The sequence below is a fragment of the Lissotriton helveticus genome, assembly GCF_964261635.1.
Source record: "Lissotriton helveticus chromosome 1_1 unlocalized genomic scaffold, aLisHel1.1 SUPER_1_unloc_7, whole genome shotgun sequence".
NCBI classification, from domain to species: Eukaryota; Metazoa; Chordata; class Amphibia; order Caudata; family Salamandridae; genus Lissotriton; species Lissotriton helveticus.
Genome location: NW_027611714.1, coordinates 4,554,108 through 4,577,030, shown reverse-complemented (window position 1 = coordinate 4,577,030; position 22,923 = coordinate 4,554,108). Strand labels below are relative to the sequence as shown.

The following is a 22,923-nucleotide window of genomic DNA, read 5'->3' as shown; positions in this document are numbered from 1 at the left end:
ACTTAGCGGCTAAGACCTGGAATTCCCTTCCCATCCACCTCCGCCTTACTCAATATCACATAGCCTTCAGAAAACAACTTAAAACATGGATATTCGATAAGTAAACCTCCCCCCCTCCCTCAAGCGCCTTGAGACCCAATGGGTATGTAGTGCGCTATATACATTTTGACTTGACTTGACTTGACTTGACTTTATATTCCAATATAGACCATACTTTGGGGACAATCGCAGTTGAGTCCTTCTTGAACAAATGACCGGCTGAATTACTGGAACACACGAGGATGATACTTGATATGACGCTTATTGTACTGAAAAATAATGTTTCATGTTTGATCGGAAATGGTATAGGCAATGCCTTGGGACCGCGATGGGTTCCAGATTCGCTCCGTCCTTTGCGAACCTCTTTATGGGGTGGTTCGAGGCGGAGTGGATCTGGGGACGTCGCGGTCAAAAATGGATTGAATATATACATTATTGGGGTCGCTACATAGACGACTGTCTCATGATCTGGACTGGTACCCTAAATGACCTGATGTGCTTCTTTGACTATCTTAATGATAATGATGTTAATTTGAAGTTTACTACACAGTATGATAAGAAAAGGATAACTTGTTTAGATTTAGAACTGTACACCAAAGATGATAAATTATGTTTGAAGATGTATAGGAAAGAAACTAGTTGTAACTCGATCTTGCACGCGACTCGCTGCCATCCCAGCTCTCAGATTAGATCTATCCCTTATGGGGAGATGGTAAGAGCCAGGAGGAATTGCTCAGAGGATGAGGAATTTGAGAATAACATCGAAGACATGACCAGTAGATTCAGAGCTAGAGGCTATGACAAGGCAGTGATAGATAAAGCAAGGAGACGAGCATCTAAACTTAGGCGTTCCCAAACTCTGACACATAGAGCACATACTGATAAGGATGAACAGAAAGTACGCCTAGTGACTTGTTACAATACTGAGTCTCATAGACTTTATTCTATTATTAATCGTCACTGGCATTTACTTAAGGCTGACAAGGACTTGTGCCCCTTTATTGGAGAGAGACCATCCATAACTTTTAAGAAAGGAAAAACTTTGGCAAATGACTTAAGCCCTAGTTACCCAGTTAGGACCAGTACATTTTGGCCCAGGAAGACATTAACAGGATTTCATAAATGTGGACGCTGTAATTGCTGCAGATGGGCCAGAAAGAAAGTACAGAGTTTCAGTTATAATGGATCTGAATCTTACAAGATTGACACTTATATTAACTGTGAGACCACCTTTGTAATTTACGTGATAGCTTGTACATGTGGACAGATCTATGTGGGCAGCACTATACGTAGGCTCAGAGATAGAATTATGGAACACATCAGAGCTTGGAAAAATGGAGACACAAGGTATCCCATTGCTGCCCATTATGTCCAAAATAGTGAAGATCCAGATGGACACCAATTCAGCTACCATGGGATTGAACATGTGATGTCTGACCCAAGGGGAGGTAACAGGTTACTGAAACTCAGACGCAAGGAGCGCCCACTAGCCTGTTGGTATCCCAATCAAGTTTTAGCCCTAGTTTGTGATTACCTTACAGTGCTCACATTATCATCCGCGCTAGAAGAGATGGGAGCCTGGGGTGTCTGGTCACAGTAGTTCATTTACATACAAAGGGGGTGACAACCTGTTCACAACGCACAGCACAACTTGTTTACGTAAAGTGCTTGTACACAGAAAAGGGTAAAGTCTTGTGTCTCTTTTTTCATTTTCTTTAATACATCCTGCACCTCGCTCTCTTCTTCTCTTTCTCTCATTTCAATTCATCATAAATTACTCAAATTCACTATTGCTTTATCAGCACGGCACAAGTCGGGGGTAGCCACAGTTTGAAGGGGTCCCCGTACTATTATCTAGAAACGGGACTCAGTTCCACCTAGCTCCTTAGCCTGCGACTGATGATTGTTACTTTGTGCCCCAGCACTGCAGACACAGGCCTCCGAGTGTTTGTGTGAGTGGCGCAAGAGAGGAACAGAGAACTTGACAAAATTAGCCATTCTATTGCTTAATACATTGTAAATGTGAAATACTTTGGGGCTGGATAAAGAATAACATCAGGAAACAACCGCAAATTAATGCACATTTTATTTATTCACTGAAAACTGTTTAAAAATGTAAATTCCAAGTTCCACATATCTGTTTAAAAATATTTACACTTTCAGTCATTTTCGAGTTTAGTTACAAACTAATATGGGAAAAACACATGATGTATAAAAACTGAAACCAAAAACGTATTTTTACATTATTTTATGTTTCTTGTTTTTTGTTTTTAAAACAGGCCATTAACCTTTCACGTGAAAATGATTATAAGGGCCTGACATCACTTCTTGTGATGTCACTACATGTGACGTCACTGTGCTTTGCATATGATAATGGGCTCCTTCACTATTTTCCTTACTTGTGCCCTGTTTATTGGCATGACATGGGTCTATAGGTATTAAAAATAAATATATAAATTCACAGGGGTTCAGCCCGTTTCTCTGGTGATGTCACACATTGACATGTATTTGGCTGCTTCTTCTATTTTTAGGTGAGTACAAATAACGTGCCGTTCCCCCTCCTTCCATTTCTCTCATGAATGTCACTGCCACTTCTGGAATTCATATGACGAATCATTTAGAACATTTGTGGACAAGGGACAATCTAGTGTGGAAGACAAGTTGATGGGAGTGCAACGGATTGTCCCGGCACATATATGCTTCTGATGTGGGATTTCGCTATTTTGCTTCATTCTTCAAACAGAGTCTACTGCTTACAATGGCTCAATTCTGGTAAAAAGTAGAGTTTGGCAAGTCACAAAATGAATAGGGAGAGCCAAGTCGGAGAGGAACAATGGGTCACACTTAATTATAAGGCCTGAGGCACGAGCTGATCCATCAACCGATAACAGTCAAGGTATATGCTCTTTTATATCTAAAAATAGGTTATTTCTTGAACACTAGTGCTTCACTTTAGTTCATTACATATACTGCAGTGCCATTTGTTAATAGTAATACATGCATTTTACCAATGACGTTTCCCATCTCCAGAGCCCTGACAACATGTCCACTCTGGGTGTGTTGGGTTTATAGGTTTTATCACTAATCTGACAAGTTAGCTGAAAATACCGCTGTTAGTCCCAGTATTGTTCTGTGTTGCTTTTACAGGTAGTGTGGTCAGGTGCGATTGAATGTTTTTCTTTGGATCTCGTCTTCACCAAATAAAAATCAACAATGTTTATTTTCTTTTAATCCACATTGTGCTTGTCTCCCACTGTGTATCCTGGTGCATCATGTCACTTTGCTATGTGTACGAAAGTGAACAATCACTGGAAACAAACACTTTTATAATTCTGCAAATACTGTTATCTGTTTTTCGTCTTTACTGCTTGTCGGGTTTTCTATCATTTGCTATTTCAATGTCCCACATAATTAGAATTTTATCTTTTTCCTTAATCCATTCCTCTCACAATACCTGCACTGTTCTGCTCTTGTCTATGTCCGCACACAAGTCTCTCCACGACCTGGGCCCCAAGTACCTCAACGACCGCCTGACCTTCTACACGCCCACCCGCAAGCTACGGTCCACCAGCCTCGCCCTCGCAGCCGTACCACGCATCCGAAGAGCCACCGCCGGAGGAAGATCCTTCTCTTACCTGGCTGCCAAGACTTGGAACTCCCTCCCCATCCACCTTCGGCTGACCCAGGACCATCTCGCCTTCAGGAAACAACTCAAGACCTGGCTCTTCGAGCAGTAGCATACCCCTCCCCCCAAGCGCCTTGAGACCCTCCCGGGTGAGTAGTGCGCTATACAAATGGCATGATTGATTGATTGATTGATGGGCCAATATTATTTTTGTCTGTTCTTAAGTTCATTCCAGAGTCCCTGCATCTATAGGATTATTTTCATGTGAGTAAAATGAAGGAGTGTATTCACTGAGGGCTGTGTGGGATCAAAAATTGACAAAAGCCCTTCACACTTTCAGTGCCTTCTATGTTTTCTCCCTGTGTGTTCGCTGATGGCGTTGTAGCTCTGATATTTGACTAAAGCTCTTCTCACATTCATTGCACTTGAATGGTTTTTCCCCTGTGTGTGTTCGCTGATGACTTTGAAGGTGTAATATCTGACTAAAGCTCTTCACACATTCACTGCACTTAAATGGCGTTTCCCCTGTGTGTGTTTGCTGATGTCTTAGAAGGCTTGATAAATGACTGAAGCACTTTGCACATTCATTACACTTGAATTGTTTTTCCCCCGTGTGTGTTCGCTGATGACTTTGAAGGTGTGATAATTGACTAAAGCACTTTGCACATTCACTGCACTTGAATGGCTTTTCTCCTGTGTGTGTTCGCTGATGTCTTTGAAGGCTTGATAAATCACTAAAGCACTTTGCACATTCAGTGCACTTGAATGGTTTTTCTCCTGTGTGTGTTCGCTGATGACTTTGTACCTTTGATAATCGACTAAAGCACTTTGTACATTCACTGCATTTAAATGGATTTTCCCCTGTGTGTGTTCGCTGATGTCTTCGGAGGGTTGATAACTCACTAAAGCTCTTCCCACATTGATTGCACTTGAATGGTTTTTCTCCTGTTTGAGTTCCCTGATGATACCTTAATGCTCAAGAGTCGTGAAAACTAATGTCACATTCACTGCAATGATAGGGTTTTTCTCCTGTGTGTGTTCGCTGATGACTTTGTAGGTTTGATAATCGACTAAAGCTCTTCACACATTCACTGCATTTAAATGGCTTTTCCCCTGTGTGTGTTCGCTGATGACTTTGAAGGTTTGATAACTGACTAAAGCACTTTGCACATTCAGTGCACTTGAATGGTTTTTCCCCTGTGTGTGTTTGCTGATGACTTTGAAGGTGTGATAACTGACTAAAACTCTTCACACATTCACTGCACTTAAATGGCTTTTCCCCTGTGTGTGTTTGCTGATGTCTTAGAAGGCTTGATAAATGACTAAAGCACTTTGCACATTCATTGCACTTCAATTGTTTTTCCCCCGTGTGTGTTCGCTGATGACTTTGAAGGTGTGATAACTGACTAAAGCTCTTTGCACATTCACTGCACTCGAATGGCTTTTCTCCTGTGTGTGTTCGCTGATGTCTTTGAAGGCTTGATAACTGACTAAAGCACTTTGCACATTCAGTGCACTTGAATGGTTTTTCCCCTGTGTGTGTTTGCTGATGACTTTGAAGGTGTGATAACTCACTAAAGCTCTTCCCACATTGATTGCACTTGAATGGTTTTTCTCCTGTTTGAGTTCGCTGATGATACCTTAATGCTGAAGAGTCGCGAAAACTACTGTCACATTCACTACAATAATAGGGTTTTTCTCCCGTGTGTGTTCGCTGATGACTTTGTAGGTGTGATAATCGACTAAAGCTCTTCACACATTCACTGCATTTAAATGGCTTTTCCCCTGTGTGTGTTCGCTGATGTCTTCGGAGGGTTGATAACTCACTAAAGCACTTTGCACATTCAGTGCACTTGAATGGTTTTTCCCCTGTGTGCATTCGCTGATGACTTTGAAGGTTTGATAACTGACTAAAGCACTTTCCACATTCACTGCACTTGAATGGCTTTTCCCCTGTGTGTGTTCGCTGATGTCTTCGAAGGCTTGATAACTCACTAAAGCACTTTGAACATTCAGTGCACTTGAACGGTTTTTCCCCCGAGTGTGTTCGCTGATGGCTTTGAAGGTTTGATAACTGACTAAAGCACTTTCCACATTCACTGCACTTGAATGGCTTTTCCCCTGTGTGTGTTCGCTGATGACTTTGTAGCTCTGATAATTGACTAAAGCTCTTCCCACATTCACTGCAGTTGAATGGCTTTTCCCCTGTGTGTGTTTTATTATGTCTTTGAAGGCTTGATAAGTGACTAAAGCACGTTGCACATTCACTGCAGTTGAATGGTTTTTCCCCTGTGTGTGTTAGCTGATGACTTTGTAGGTCTGATAATCGTCTAAAGCTCTTCCCACATTCATTGCACTTGAATGGTTTTTCCCCTGTGTGTGTTCGCTGATGATTCCTTAATGCTGAAGAGAAGCGATAACTCCTGTCACATTCACTACAATGATAGGGTTTTTCCCCCATGTGTGTTCGCTGATGACTTTGTCGGGCTGATAATCGACTAAATCTCTTCACACATTCACTGCATTGAAATGGCTTTTCCCCTGTGTGTATTCGCTGATGTCTTTGAAGGCTTGTTAAGTGACTAAAGCACTTTGCACATTAAGTGCTCTTGAATGGTTTATTCCCCCTGTGTGTGTTCGCTGATGTCTTTGTAGTTCTAATAATTTACTAAAGCTCTTTACACATTCACTGCACTTGAATGGTTTTTCCCCCGTGTACGTGTGCTGATGAAGCTTGAGTAGTGATGTCAAACTAAAGCTCTTGCTGCATGTGTATGATTCTTCTTTCTTGGTTAGTGTCTCTGGGTCGGGTATATATTTGTCTACATCCCATGACTGTATTTCCTGATGGGCCAACCTGGATGATAAAGCACTTGTGTTTTTCTTCAACACTTCATATGTGTGCAGTATTATGCACGTTTGATTTCTGTTTTAACAATAAAATGCAATAGCCACCAAATATTTTCCACACTCCTAATACGTAGAAGGTGTCTTTGTAGGCGATTGTGCCTTTAGATTAGATTATGGCTATGCACGATTGCGGGTAAAGATGTATCTTCCTTTTGGCCGGTGCAAATCGGGACAGTCTGTTGTATTGTAGATATAAGAACTCCTCTTTCCTTTACCCGTCAGTTGTCCAGCTCCGCTCTGTTGTGCTTGTATCTGGTTACTGTGGTTTGGCCAGAAAGAATTTACAATTCACCTAGAGCAGGGAATGATGGCTTGTCATCATTTTAGAAAACAGAGCACTGCGGTAATCACATCATACCGATACCATGAACAAAGTTGGTATTTGACACTTGTTTATACAGGAGGCGGTTTGTTATTGTTGTTGCCTTGATTTTCCTAAGGTCATTTCTTCGTCTTGTGGCATGGAGGTGCACAGCTCAGACTCTTACAATCACTGAACTGCCCTTGATACTTGATCCGGGATCTGTCAGTTTGTGTGCAGGTTCCTCTGTCGCCGACTGCGCTGATGTTTTCCTGAATACTGAAGCTCATTAATTCTGCTATTATTGAAGATTTACAGCCTTCGCTTCATTATTGATGGTCATTTCACACATTCAAGGTTTGTTTTCTGTTGGATGTAAAGATATTTAAAATTACTAAATTGAAACATAATGGAATGAGAATTCACAATATTTAACTGGTTGTAAAATACATTTTGGGGGAGATTTACCAAATCTCCACGCAATGCAGCGCAGCCCCCCCGCTGGAGGCTGCATTCTGCGACAGGGAGGGAGCAGGAGAGCACCATATTTTCAAAGATATGGCTCTCTCCTTCCCTTTCCCTTGCGCCGGCACTGATTACAGCAGCCGTGCTCCATGCACACACCTTAGCACAAGAGCTCTAGGGTGTGTGTGAGCCCCGCATAGGTTTTGTACAGAAAGGACACCCTTGCTGTACTAACTACTATGCCAGACACGAGGGAAAGCTTTTCCCACTTTGTATGCATGTTGCGCCGTGCAGCACGCATGCAAAGTCATAAAAGGAAGGAGAAATTAAAGAATTTCTCCTTCCTTGCACCTAGTTTAGAAGGGTGCAGTTTTCTCATGCTAAACCCAATCTACTGTATTTGGTAAATTGGGTTTAGCGTGAGAAACCATGGGTGGTTGCACGGGAACGCCCATGCACCACTCTTGGCAAGTCCCCATGGTGCAAGGTAATGCGAAGCTGTGCTATGCAATGCTTCATATTACTTTTACGTTATTTGCTGGAAAGAGAATTAGGAAAAAAAGATTTTGCACTGTTTTGTGCCACTTTTGTGACACAAACACGGAGCAAAATCTTAGTAAATCTCCCCTTCTTCTTTACCGCCTTTGAAACTTAGCAAGGAATATTTCATCACACACAGATATTTTACTAAAAGTTCTGTTGATCAGGTGATATCTTATTACTGTCTGAAAAGAAGGTGATTCACCAGTGTTCACAGAGTACCTTAGCAAAGTAAGGGCGCTCACGGAGCACCCAAGTGCTTGAGGATTTGCTTAAGATAGACGCATATGGTCAAGATTTCTTTGAAACAACAATAGATTTTAGAAAAAGAGATGATCAGGCTGGGCTGCAAAATTTTCAGTAATCATTACGAAGTATACAACAAAAGTAACTCCAGTCACACACTTCTTATTGTTTCTTTCCTATTCACTTAAGATCATCTCAAATGCCAACTCCTGTCTTTACCTCGCTGTTCATAAGTCACCTCTGACACTTTCAGCAGCTCCCTTGGTTCAAGCATTTCTGGTTTCTTCTAACCTGGGAGATTGGAAGATTATTGTGAGTTGAGGGGGGTTTCCTATCGCCATAACATCTGTCCATCTCCCTGAAACTAACACAGCTTACAGAGCCTGGTCCTGGCCCTGAAAGACAACTTTAAAAAGCAAGTTTTTAGTTCTTCCTAAAGTAAATAAAGTTCTGTAAGATACAGCTCCTTCCGGGGCTTTTGTTTAAAACAGAGAGAGGGGCCTGTCCTTTACATTATACGCACAGATAAGGCAAACAAACGTTGATTCATAAAATTTAATAATCAACAATATCAGTCATTTAGTACTTCTTGAGAATCCATCACAACCAATAATTTACCGGACATATCCCCGCATCAGATGTGTGCATATTACTCTTTTTTCCCCCTTTTCCACCATTACATGGCATCTGGCATGATATTGTCCGTTTGGGGTTCAGGATGCCACTTTGTGACTGGATCGCCATTTGGCAGAGCGGGAGGAGTTGTCAGTTATCCACAGGTGATTCCACATTTCTACCTTTCCATATTTCTCATATTCAAGTTTACTAATTTCTTGTCCTAGACCGCCCTACTGCCCTCTGACTGCGCACTCACTCTGTGGGGCTCATAACCCACCGAGACCAGGAAGACCATCACCCAGGCACTCGTCACCAGCCGACTGGACTACGGGAACACCCTCTACGCCGGAACCACAGCCAAACTGCAGAAAAGACTCCAACGCATCCAGAACGCCTCCGCATGACTCGTCCTGGACATCCCTAGACACAGCCACATCTCCGGCCACCTGAGAGACCTGCACTGGCTCCCCATCAGCAAGAGGATCACGTTCAGGCTCCTCACCCACGCACACAAGGCTCTCCAGGACCTGGGCCCCAAGTACCTCAACGACCGCCTGACCTTCTACACGCCCACCCGCCAGCAACGATCGACCAGCCTCGCCCTCGCTGCCGTACCACGCATCTACAGAGCCACCGCCGGAGGAAGATCCTTCTCCTACCTGGCAGCCAAGACTTGGAACTCCCTCCCCATCCACCTTCGGCTGACCCAGGACCATCTTTCCTTCAGGAAGCAACTCAAGACCTGGCTGTTCGTGCAGTAAAGTACCCTCCCCCAGCACCCTGAGACCCTTCCGGGTGAGTAGCGCGCTATACAAATGTCATGATTGATTGATTGATTGATAAGAAGTCAGATAACGGCCTGATAGTCACAAGGCCATGGATCTCACTTCTTCTACAACACTTATTGCCGACTTAGGGCCTAGTTTAGAGTTTTTCCAACAGATTATTGCCTCAAAACTAGGAGTTGGTGAAGAATTTCACTCTGCCGGCGTAGCTCGTGATGCAGAACAGAGTTTTTTTCTCGGAACGCAAACAATGCAATATCACAGGCCAGGCATTAGGAGAATCCGACGCAAACAATGTAATAACACCGGCCAGGCACTAGGTGAATCTGATGCAAAAAATACAATAACACAGGCCAGGCACTAGGGGAGCAAGCTATCTTATCACCAGCAAGGGACACAACAAGCTCTGTGCAACACCCTGGTGGCCAACGGTAAGGTGGAGAGCGCTTGTGAGAAAATATAATGTGCTAGACCTCCTGCTGGTAATAGTTCTCAATGCGGGAGGTCACGGTAGGTCGCGACCACTCGAGGGTAGAACTCTGTCATTCTCGTTGATGAAGCTGCCACTCGATTAGAATGTCAATTAGAGAGGCAGAGGCAGCAGCGCCCTCTGGCACGAAGGGAAGTGCTGTTTGTGCTGATTTTACACTACGGGACAAACTCCTGGCACTAAAAATCAGTGAGAGCAGCGCAGCTTAACAAACTCTGCCACTAGCGGAAGTAAGCGAGTACGGCAGAGTTTTCCTGGTGCTTTCTGGAGTTGCGCGGAGTAAAACTCTGCGAACTACACAAAGGCCTAATCAAAACGTGACACATATCCTGTCTGCCTTATTATTATTGCCACAGGATGTAATGCATTTTTGATGGGGCGGGCAGGATACCTGTCACATTTGTGATGGAATAAAGCATCCGCTGAAATCTAAATCAGGCATTTGGTGTACATGGTGTCCAGTGTGGCTAGCAGGGCTTGAAGGATCTTGTGGTTTGTGGGTCTCTCATTGATTTGAGGTCACAGCCAGGCAGAACTTCTGCCAGCGGTGCCTTGTGCAGATCTTCCTTTCTAGGCAGGACTTTTGTCAGCTGCGCCTTGTGCGGATCTTCCTTCCAGGCAAGGGCTTCTTTCCTCAATGATTAGTTCAAAGGTCAGTAGAGGTAAAACTGGTCCGGGTCCTCTTCTTTATTGGAGTTCAACTGGTCAATCAACATAGCTCGAGCTCTGAGATGAAGGAGAGTCTGGATTTTCTGAGCTCCGTAGAACATTAAGACAGTTCTTCTGCATCTAACACATACTGCAAGACTCCAAGAGTCCACGCTACAAGTGCTGCTGCAAGGTTTAATTAACCCACTGTATCTGAACATCCCCAGGCAAATGCCAACTAGAGAATAAACATCCTACCTGCACCAGCAGAGTGCAGAAAGCTTTTGAAGCACCCCGAGGTACATTGACTTTCTCTATCTGTCGTAACTGAAGATGTTAATTCTTGGTAACATCTATCCCCTTTGGACATGGTCCTCCATTTTGCTATCAGAATGTAACTCATCCTGCGCAGACACAAACCCTCAAGTCTGTATTGCACGAAGCTGGGTGGTTCTCACGCAAAAGAGGGCCCTCCACAAATTGCTGAAATTTTCTTACACTCCCTGGACAGCCGTGGCAACACACAGACTAACTACACACCCTCATGGATCACCAGTCCATCTACCAGGATGAAGACTCGGATCTTTCAACTTTCTCTGTTACCGTCTTTGGAACGGCCTGTCTCTGGGATTCGTGGAAGCTCCACACTCAGTGAGCTCAGATTTGCCTTGCAAAACCATCTCATGAGAGTGGAAGAAAATAACATTAAGTGACACGCACTGCACAGAAGTGTAAATATATCTACCATTATTGTTCCATGTACTATTGTCCTAATGCTGATGTTTTGACATGATTTTTTTGCCGTCTATCACAGCAGCTTCTTCGTTTAAAATGTTACCCAATAGTTTGTTTTCCATCATACCTACTTACCTATGTACTGTTTCTGACCTTACAACATCTCTTGCAGACATGTTGTGCTGTCTGTTGCCACATAAATAGGAAGTAGATTGTTACTGCAGGAAGTGTCCTTGCAGTCAGATGCACTTGATTGGGATAAAAGGTACCATGTTTGGTAGAAAAGCTGCAACTATTAGAATAATAACATACCAAAAGCCACGCATACAGTGCAATAACACAGACCAGGTACTAGAAAAACGTGATGCAAACAATGCAATAACACAAGCCAGGCATTGGACGAATATGACACAATCAGTGCAATAACACAGGCCAGGTACTAGGAAAACGGGACTCAAACAATGCAATATCACAGGCCAGGCATTAGGAGATTCTGACGCAAACAATGCAGTAACACAAGTCAGGCACTAGGTGAATCTGAGGCAAACAATGCAATAACACAGGCCAGGCATTAGGAGAATCCGACGCAAACAATGTAATAACACCGGCCAGGCACTAGGTGAATCTGATGCAAACAATACAATAACACAGGCCAGGCACTAGGGGAGCAAGCTATCTTATCACCAGCAAGGGACACCACAAGCTCTGCGCAGCACCCTGGTGGCACAGGAGTCCCAGGGCCCACGTCGGAAACGCCGCTAGTGCCATCAGCCCATCCAGGTGCTCAACCTCAGTGTGAGGACTGCCTGCCCCAGCATCCCTTGATGTCACCGCGCTTATAGTGCTGCCTCTCCCCCTGCAGCACGGGACGCGCGCGGGCGAAGCCCGGGCCAAGTGCTGTCCCGTCCTTGCCCTCATTGCCAGGAAGAGGCAGGGCAGGGCTACACCCCTTTCCACTGGCTTTAGGCATCTTGCCTTCTCAGATTCACTGGACATTCAAAACTGTTGTGGACTAGTCAAGGTACTGTTAACGCGGTTATTTCCCAGCATTGCCCAAACTACTCTCTTTGATTCTAAATAATTACGCTCTCTCTCCTGAGGGGTTTGTGGGGCCGGTATAAGGGTGGCCTGAGGGTTCTCATTGTCCACGGGGCCAAGAGGCCTGTTCATTGCTGATTGTGTAGAGAGGTTGCTTTAGACTTAACTTGCACTATAGAGGTAGCATGGGGAAAAGGAAAACTATGGAGGGCAGTGGGGGAGGGGCGGGAGGGATAGTAAAGGGAAAAAGGCTAGGAAGATACAGAAACATGCAGGGAGTAATTGTGTACTGGATAGGATAGACACCCGCATTAGCGAGTGCGAGGACATATTAGTGACAGATACAACCACCCATGTAGCAAATACTAAATCCCCACAATGCTCTACCCAACCAGCTAGTTTAAACAACCCTACTACGGCCCGCCAATTAGCTATTCCAGCTATGTTTCATAACCCACTAAAACAAGCGTTGTCATAGCCAATGGGTCTCGTCTTTGGGACCTTATGTGTTTAGCCAGAACTTTTGGCTATGTTGTAGAGCGTTGTGGCTGCTGTGAATTTTGTTGAAAAGTTATAATAAAAAGTGTTAAGGATTTTTGTTACGTTTATACAAACGAAGACAACATTATATACAACTGAAAAACCTGATAAAAAAAGATTTTAACATAAAAAATGTCTTCTACTTTTTTTGTACTTGCACTGCTGGCAACTTTTTCCTGCCTGTTCTCATGCTTGTTTGTTATAATTTTTTTGTTATGGGAAAGCGGGACATAAATAACGGGGGAGTGCAGGTTGGAAAACAGTAATTTAATTAGAACACGAGCAGCGGACGGACACTAGGGGAGAATCAACAGATGCCAGATTCCAAGGGCAGACTGACGTGATGATTAGGTGATGCGCTGATACAAAATGGTGGTGGTGAATGATGACTAATACTCAGGTGGTGACAATATATGGTGTGGATTGGAGGTACGTTGTGGATTGTGGAGTTGAAACATGTTGTTTGGTGTGTAATTAAGCAGTGTGTTTTGGAAATGTGGAGTTGAAATGGGTGGCCTGGAACTGTGGTGTTGAGTGAAATTATGCTTAGGAAAATTATGTCATGTTGTGGCGTGCATTTATGTTGATTGGTGGTATGTGGTATAGAGAGCATTTATGTGGAGTGTATTTATGATGCATTGAGTACAGTGCAATTATATGGCGGGTAGTTATCTGGCACTTAGTGGTATTATATGGAGTGTATTTATGTTGCATTGAGTAGAGTGTTATTATGTCGTGTAATTATGTGGCACTGAGTGGTATTATATGGAGTGTATTTATGTTGCATTGAGTAGAGTGTTATTATGTGGTGTGTAATTATGTGGTACTGAGTGGTAATATGTGGAGTGTATTTATGTTGCATTGAGTAGAGTGCAATTATGTGGCTTGTAATTATGTGGTACTGAGTGGTATGTGGATTGTATTTATGTTGCATTGAGTAGTGTAATTATGGGCGTGTAATTATGTGGCACTGAGTGGTATTATGGGGAGTGTATGTTGTATTCAGTGGAGTGTAATTTTGTGGCATTAATTGGAGTGTATGTTGCATTGAGTGCAGTGTAATTATGTAGCATATAATTATGTGGCACTGAGTGGTATTGTTTGGAGGGCATGTTGCATTCAGTAGTGTAATTATGTGGTGTGTAATTATGTGGCACTGAGGGGTATTATTTGAAGCATAAGTGCAATTTAATGTGTAGCATATAAGTATGTGGCACTGTGTGGTATTATGTGGAGTGTATTAATGTTGAATTGAGTAGAGTATAAATATGAGGCGTGTTATTATGGCACTGAGTGGTATTATGTGGAGTGTATTTATGTTGCATAGAGTAGAGTGTAATTATTTGGCGTGTAATTATGTGGCACTGAGTGGTATTATGGGGAGTGTATGTTTTATTCTGTAGAGTGTAATTATGTGGCACCGAGTGGTATTATTTGGAGTGTAGGTTGCATTGAATGCAGTGTAATTATGTATCAAATAATTATGTGGCACTGTGTGGTATTATGTGAAGTGTATTTATGTTGCATTGAGTGGAGTGTAAGTATGTTGTGCGTAATTAAGTGGCACTGAGTGGTATTATTTGGAGTGTATGTTGCATTGAATGAAGTGTTATTATGTAGCATATAATTATGTGGCACTGAGTGGTATTGTGTGGAGTGTATGTTGCATTCAGTAGAGTGTGATTATGTGGTGTGTAATTATGTGGCACTGAGTGGTATTTGGAGTGTATGTTGCATCGAGTGCAGTGTAATTATGTAGCATATAATTATGTGGCACTGAGTGGTATTGTGTGGAGTGTATGTTTTATTCAGTAGAGTGTAATTATGTGGCATGTAATTATGTGGCATGTAATCATGTTGCACTAAGTGCTATTATTTGGAGTGTATGTTGCATTTAGTGCAGTGTAATTATGTAGCATATAATTATGTGGTATCTATCGTGATACCCCAAAGCGGACTCCATCTATGCATGCACCCAGGATCTGGGGACAACACCCTTAATTCTGCTCGAGTTAAGCATAGTGCAGAACACAAGTCACCTTAAAAAATAACACTACATCACAATGCAATAACAATAGACTTCTGTTCTGTTCCCTGAACCCAGACACCCCTCCGATCACTCATGGACTTTCCTTTACCTTTGCCCGTGGATAGTGCTCAGCTGCCTTTAGGGTAGGTTTGCGCTCTACAGATACCACATATGTACATAAATATTGAACTAAAGCCAATCAGGGAGGTTCAGTGCTAAATATGTCAGACAATGAGTGCATTTCACTTGTGCGAGCATTGTGCGCAGCCTCTCGTCTGTTGGATGGGGTGACCAATTCTCTGTGTTGTTGGGTTTATTTCATTTACTGAACTGACTGTGTTCTTACAGAATACTAACTCTGGTGTGTGACTCCTTATGCGGCACAGTGACTGAATCGAATCATTTGACTCGATTTACAGTGAATTAAAACCAAATGCGTCTAATTAGTAAATGTGAGAACTAGAGAGAGGGGGGGCTTAGTTCGAATAAAGGACAAGAGATGGGAAGAGATAATAGAACATTATAAGGAACAAAGAAGAGCAGGTTTAAGGAACAGGGTGGAAGAAAGGGTGAAACCAGGGTAAGAAAGATTGCCCCTTGAGCATCAGTTTCAGGAGCAAACTCAGAACTTTTAGATGCTGCAGCGTCCCGCGAGTGGTGCGCTCGCTCGTGTGAAATCTGACACAAAACAGATGGCACACTGCGCGCCGCTGCTCGTAACCGCAAGCCGTAGGCCTTTTCACACGCTTCCAGAGCGATTCCAAGAGGTCGTTTTCCTAGAGCAGCGCATGCGCACATGGTTTCAAAGGTCAACGCACATCCACTGGTTAATGGTTGACAGGGTACCAGTGGATAGTTTAAAAACCAACAGCGTCAGTCCCAAAACCGGGAGTGATCCAGTAAGATAACTCCTACATTTATTACCCTTTGCCCATCACTGTTTGATACTTTAATTTAAGTAGGGAACAACATGAGATATCCCTGAACATAATGGTGCATATTACTCTGATGATCAAACAAGCTGTGAAGGAATGCTTGAAGCAACTTTTTCTGCACACTCTACTGACTTTGAAAATAGTGAATAAGAAACACCGTAAGTCAAACTCTAGGAAGAAAACAAAGGATGTGACTGGCACCAGAATTTTAGCTAAAAAGAGAAAGGAATGAAGCACATTGGCTGCCACCAGGGCCTGATCTCATTCCATGCTCTTGGCTTATGGGCAACATCAGAGGAAGAAGCTCCCAAAATACTTGATGGCCTAATGATGCCCGGACAATCACTTACAAGTTTGTCAATCCAGCAAGCAGGACAGGAGGAAGGGGCAAGCAAAAATCACCCTCCACCAGCCAAAGTGATAAGGGCAAATTAGTAAAAGAATGATTGGCCATCAGAGGATGAACGCCGACTCACTGTCCTGCCCCATTTCCATTCACAGAAGGCTGCGGATAGCCTCTTCCACATCAGCACTTCAGACGCTGTCCTGTTGTGTTTGTTTTCTTATGAGACTCTGGCTCAGGTTGCCCTTTTAGTGAATTACATTTCAAAAGGTTCAGCTATTTATTTAGTACGCTATAAAAAAACACTATTAAATAAAAATCAGTATCAACCAAATACTCCCTTACAATGTATCCCTACACTTCAAATATGCAATTTTAATGGATTTAAAGTACAGAAAAGTGAAAGTTGTAGATGTTTGAAGTGTGGCACTTTCCTTTTTAGGTCTCACTTACCAGACATTGCTGTTGCGAGTCTATTGCGAGTGTGCGCGTGCGCTGGTGTGAAAACTGACACAAAACAGATGGCATCCTGCGCGCCGCCGCTCGTAACTGAAAGCCGTAGGCCTTTTCTCACGCACAAGGGCGAGAAAAGTCCACAGCAATTCCAAAAGGTCGTTTTCCTAGAGCAGCGCATGCGCTGCTCTAGGCTTGACCTAAAAAGGGTGCCCAGACATAGGCTGTGAGGGAAACCTAGATGCTGGAAGTGATAGCCAATCCTCAAATAAGTCATCTGGGAGTGACCTACAGAAGACAGGGTCGGAAATCCCGTACACTAATAGGTTTCTACCACTGGTGGAGTTGCTGGAGGAGGACACCGAAACGGGGCCTAGGTGTCAACCCCCTTATCAAACACAGCATCCCGAGACATGTATCCTAGAACCAGATTGTAGATCTACCAATGTTCCCCAAGAAATATTTAGCCTCATTAATACTCTCAGACTAGAGGCCGAGGATATGGGAACCATGCTTGAGGGTCTTACTTCCCTGGTAAATCAGCTATTGAATAAGGACCCTTCCTGTACCTCTCGCCCTGTACCCACTGACTCTACATCTCATCAGGTGGTTTATCCAGAGTGGGAGATACCCACTGTAGGTAAGGCTCCCAAGTTGGCATTTATTTGCAAGATAGCCCCCTGCATCCATGCCACGTATAGTGGTTCCAGCACCCTCCAGGACCGAGTAATTAGCTCTGTAATTCGCGAAGACATCTCAAGGGCTTCCAGACTTACCTCCCGAACCCAATCACTAGATTGTATTGAGCTTACACTGAATGAGGTGGATGTTGCGGAAAATCTTCTTTCCCTGGAATATCGTACTTGTCCCCAGAAGGTTCCTCGATCCAATTCAGATGGTTCTTACCAAGCAGTGTGTGCCACCAAACACTAGAATATACACTGCCTGGGTTAAGAGGCTTTTCCTCTCTTGAGGCTAATGATTGACTGCTTCGTAATACCCAGAACTAACTAGATGGTCTTTTTGCTCCCCATATGATTAAGGAATCCACTCTCTTACCCTTAGCTGGTACTCAACTTCCTTGTCTTCATCCAGGAAGGGAGGCTGCTGCCTCTCGGGAAGCACCCTCCTTCCCTGTAGGAGTATCGGGCCCAAATGATGTACTTATTGATGTTACAAGCGGACAGCGGCTACATTCACCTGCTACCCATGGGACATCCATGTTATCCTGGAATGTAGCAGGATTGAAGACGAAGACCGTCTCCCCTGATTGGTTCGCTTTTATTGATCAGTTTGATGTCTGTTGTTTTCAAGAAACCTGGGCAATAGACCCCCTATACTGCTTAGGTTAGTTAAATGACTATACTCCTGCAACATGTGTGGGTAAGGGTCAACCCTCAGGGGGATTGGTAATCTGGGTGCGCCAAGCCGGCGGTTTTAATATGGAGGTCCTTGAAACACAGAGTGATGATATCGGTGCGATGAGGTTGAAGTGGGGCCAACAAGGGGTTGTGGACGTTTCTAACGTTTATGCCAGGGGCTCAAAGGGGAAGAAGTCGGACGTTATAGCGGCTTTGGACGACTTATTAGATCTACACTCCTGTGGTTCAAACATTCTGATCGCAGGGGATTTTAATGTGACTTTGAGCCCCTCACTCTTGAACATTGTTGTAGGAAGGTGTCATCTGACTGCATGGTTGCCCCCACGTATTTCCTGGTGTTTTGCTGGTTTTCGACTTAGTTTGGCAGGGATCCTGCTATTCAGGACCCCAGCCTATCTGCTTTCTCCCTAAAATGGATTCCATGTACAATAGGTACACTCCAGTTTGGTTACTGGGGTACCCTTGTGAGTCCCTAGTATATGGTACAATAGGTACTAAGGGCATAGGTAACCCAGAGGCCTACCAGGGGCTGCAGCATGGATTATGCCACCCCTGGGAAGCCTTCCAAAATTATACCACAGGACTGGTGGCGTAGCCTGGGTAAGGTGGTGCATGCACCCTGTACTGAGATATAGGTTACCTATATCTACCTTAAATCACTTCACATAGAGACCTATCAGTCACTCCTATGGCAGGTCTTATCAATCCTGAAGGCAGGGTGCTTGATTTCATGTGAGAGGGTGTCTATGCATGAGCAGAGCCCCTCTGTAGCCTCGGAACCTATTCTCTGGGGCTGTTCTGTGATGCAGCCTGACCATATACTCTTAAGTGCATTATATCCTCGCTGTAAATGCTAACTTTGGGATGGCTGCACGGAAACATGTTGTGTTTGGTGTCAAACACTTTGGTATCCTACCCCCCGCCAGTCCTGGCGGCGGGGGTAGAATTCCACCCTTTTAGAGGGAGAGACATGTACACACCGGTCCACCCGATAACCAGTTTAAAGAGCCCTGGCATCACAAAATGGATGCTGCAGCCACAGACACGAGTCTGGCCTCCTGCTGCTGACCGAAATTCCGGCAGGGGAGGCCTGGATAATAGGTTTCCTGTCACAGGGAGGTGTAACCACCTCCCAGACAGGCCTTAGGGAATTAGGGCTGGGTGGGTGCACTCCAGGAGTGCTTTGAAGTCTGCACTGGGGGCACATTTGGTGTCCCTGTGCATAGTCCAGTTCAAACCGGTTGCACGGGGCTATGAGCCCCTGCTCTAGCAAGAAACTGGACAAAGGAAATGGGTGTAGCCACCCCTCTTACCAAACCCTCCCTTAGGTGGGTCACCAGAGTTAGTCCAACCCCTTTCTTACGTATAAGTAAGGAACCCCTGGCAACAGGACTTTAGATATCCCTGGATGAAACTCTGCAACTGAATCCTGGAACTTCGATGCTCTACTCAAGACTAGAGGACTGAAGAAATCTCCTTTGGGGTCAAGGAGTGACTCCCCTGCTTGGCAGGCACCAACGAAGCATTTGCCGGTCTGCATCTCCGAAGCTCCGGAACGCCTGGACACGTGCACATTTGCAAGTGCATTGACTTCTCGACATCTCTTGAAGTCGTGCTTTAGGTTACTTGTAGCCCTAGCCCCGAGCACCATCTGCACTGAAGATTGTGGGCCCACACTCCATGAGTGTTCCGTGGTCCCGATTCTTGCATTTCCACTCAAGGCTCCTTTGCGATCCCTAGTCCGTTGACTGGTGGGTCCCTGTGAAGTCAACTCTGATTTTCCTTAGGCTTCTCTGATTGCTTTAGATGTGCCCTGACTGCCCACCAAGTGGTGAGTCCCTCGGACCTTGCTGGCCCGCACCAAAGAATCTTTCTCCTTTCTGCATGGGTTGCTGTTGCCACGGCTTGTTGTGTCCAATCCGGGCACCGATACCACAGCACTCGACATCCTTCATGGGACAGCACAAATCTAGCTCCTGGTTGTCGTTGACGCTGCCTGGTCCTCATGGCTGAAGAGTCAAGCTTCACCTCCTTCACCTGAAATAATCCAACATCGGTGGGTATCTGCCTATCATGCCCCTGGTCGCTGGCTAGTGACCCAGACTCTGTCCCCTCTGCTTTCAGGTTCTTCTCATCTTCGATCCAGGCTTGGATCACTGCGGACACTTTCCGCTTCGACTGCAGTAGCACTTAGCAGCAGATCGCCATTGGAAACAGCGACGATTCCCGACACCTAAAGATACCTATGCACCCGGCTTCCCTGGGTGAGGTAACTCGAGTACTCCATTGCTCCTGTGGGTGTTGGCTCTACAACCCCTTAAGTCTAAAGGGGTTTGCTCAAAGTCCTCCTCTAAGTGTCCCTTTTCTTTAAATTTCCTACCGCGACATTCCCCATTGAAGTTAACGGCGATCCGTGGCTGTGTTCAGACACTGCATGTGTCCCCTGTGGGTCCCCTGCGTCACTACCTTGGGTGGTTCCTGGTGGCCCCAGCACTTCTACAGGCTCTAGGCCTTGTGTCTATCAAAGTTGTGGTTCTTATACCACTTTATACCACTTTTTCTCTGTGTGAGAAGTGTGGCTCACTGGTTAGAGGCGGCAGACCCGTAAGCAGAGAACGGCCCGGGACCAGGGTTCGATTCCCGACGCGGCAGGGTCGTGGACCAGGGTCAGCGGACTCGATAATTCTCGCCTCGGTGCCTACTCTAGTCAGAAACCACACTCGGCAACTCTGGGCATCAGCTTGCCTCATCTTCACAACGGCCCCCCCAGACCGCCGGGGATGCTTGGTCGCACCTTAGAGATACCCATCAGGGACCTTCTCTCAGGGTGAGCCAGGACGGGTTCCCCAGCGGTCGAAGCGTGGAGATACTCCTCCGGGAGTCGATTCCTAGCGCTATATAAACCCGCAATTAAATTAAATTAAATTTATTGATATATGGTTTGGTACGCCCCTAGGGCTCAACATATATTGTGTTAATTTACTGTACTGTGTGCTATTAAGTTTTCTGTACGTACTTTTGCCTCTAGCCTCATAAAGAGACTAGAGGAATGTGTTTAGAATAAATACATATATTTTATATATATCCCTTGTGTGGTTCTCCTTTCATTTGATCATTCACGAGATTATAGTCGGGTAAAACAAGCTGCTTCACATTCCTCCAAGACTTAGCCTGAAGGCTGCTCTCCATAGCTACCACAAGGATAGCTTTCAATAAAGGTTGTCTGTAACCTATCATCAATAAGGGCCGTTTGGACTGGTGCAAGGTACAAGAATAGTGGACAGAATATGCCAGGCCAACTCCTCACATATTAATTCAAGTCTTGCTAAAGCAGGCACGACAAAGTGCACAGCATTGGCACCCTACTTCTTCTTTGTATTTGCAGCAGCGTGCCATGCGCCCTTCCACTTTAATATTGCCTGTCGCTTATTTGAAATGCAGTCCACACAGCACTCGTGGGACGCCGCTTATTTGTATTTGCAGCGCCATGCAGGATTTCTCTTTGGGAGCGGCAGCCACCCCGCACAGCATGCGTGTCCTGCAAGTGCTGTGTGGGGCGGCGGCTGTTCTTGAAGTGGGAGCGTGCAGGGTCCGCTGCAAATGCAAGCAAGCGGGCACCATTGCCCAATTAATGGATCATCCATCATCTTGTCCATTCCCTCGTCTTTTTACCCTTTACCCTCTGTTAACCCCGTGAGGACCCTCAAATGTTTCTTCCCCTCTCTGTTTTGCCTTTTCTCCATACCCTTGAATCCCTCCCACCCTCCCTTGGTGTTGTGACTACGTCCCCCCTCCGACCCCACCTAATGGAACTCGGCCTGAGCAAATATACCATGTATGTATATATATATGTATATAGGGATAACTCTAATCTCTAGTATAGGCAGTAGACCTTTGTACCAGCTACCATTCCTATGTGACTCTTAGAGTATATCCAGTCATATCCCTTCCCTATGTATATAGAGATAACTCTAATCACTAGTATATGCAGTAGACCGCTGTGCTCTCTACCATTTCTATGTGACTCTTAGAGTATATCCGGTCATATCCCTTCCCGATGTATATAGAGATAACTCTAATCACTAGTATATGTAGTAGACCGTTGTGCTCTCTACCATTCCTATGTGGCTCTTAGAGTATATCCGGTCTTATCCCTTCCCTATGTATATAGAGATAACTCTAATCACTAGTATATGCAGTAGACCGGTGTGCTCTCTACCATTCCTATGTGACTCTTAGAGTATATCCGGTCATATCCCTTCCCTTTGTATATAGAGATAACTCTAATCACTAGTACATGCAGTAGACCTTTGTACTATCTACCATTCCTATGTGACTCTTAGAGTATATCCATTTGTATCTCCTCCTTGTGTGACTTTACATCTTGTACATTTGCAATTTTTTTCTGTTTGTATCCTTTATGTAACGCATGTAATCCTAAGTCCTTATGTTTCTCAACTGGTTCTTATGTAAAGCGCTCTGACACCTTCGGGTAAAGTTCGCGCTATATAAAAGCGCATAAATAAATAAATAAAAAATAAATAAAATGGATAACTTATCCTACGCCTTCGTCAGGACCTTAACTATTGCTACTGCTCTCCGTCGGTACCTCTGGCGGTTTCGAAAGCCGCCTGGGGCTTTTGGAACTGCCAGAGGTACCGACGGAGAGAGTGGTGCCTCCTATGTCCTGATCCGTGGCCAAGTGATGCGAGGTATTGTCCTCTCAAAAGACGGGAAATTGTTATTTACAGAGGAACTGTTATCCATATTTACAGGTAAAGAGGTTGTATCAGTTCCAACT

At 44.6% G+C, this 22,923-nt stretch overlaps 1 protein-coding gene across 1 annotated transcript in view; it reads right to left on the bottom strand.

Annotated features, from left to right (window-relative positions):
• Positions 1–2,112: 2,112 nt before the first annotated feature.
• LOC144806420 (uncharacterized) overlaps positions 2,113–22,923 on the bottom strand; it is a 160,544-nt gene continuing 139,733 nt past the window's right edge. Inside the window, exon 5 of the mRNA XM_078672778.1 lies at positions 2,113–5,898. Coding sequence (XP_078528904.1) covers positions 4,641–5,898 — 1,258 coding nt within the window. The 3' untranslated portion in view covers positions 2,113–4,640. The remainder of the gene's footprint in view (positions 5,899–22,923) is intronic.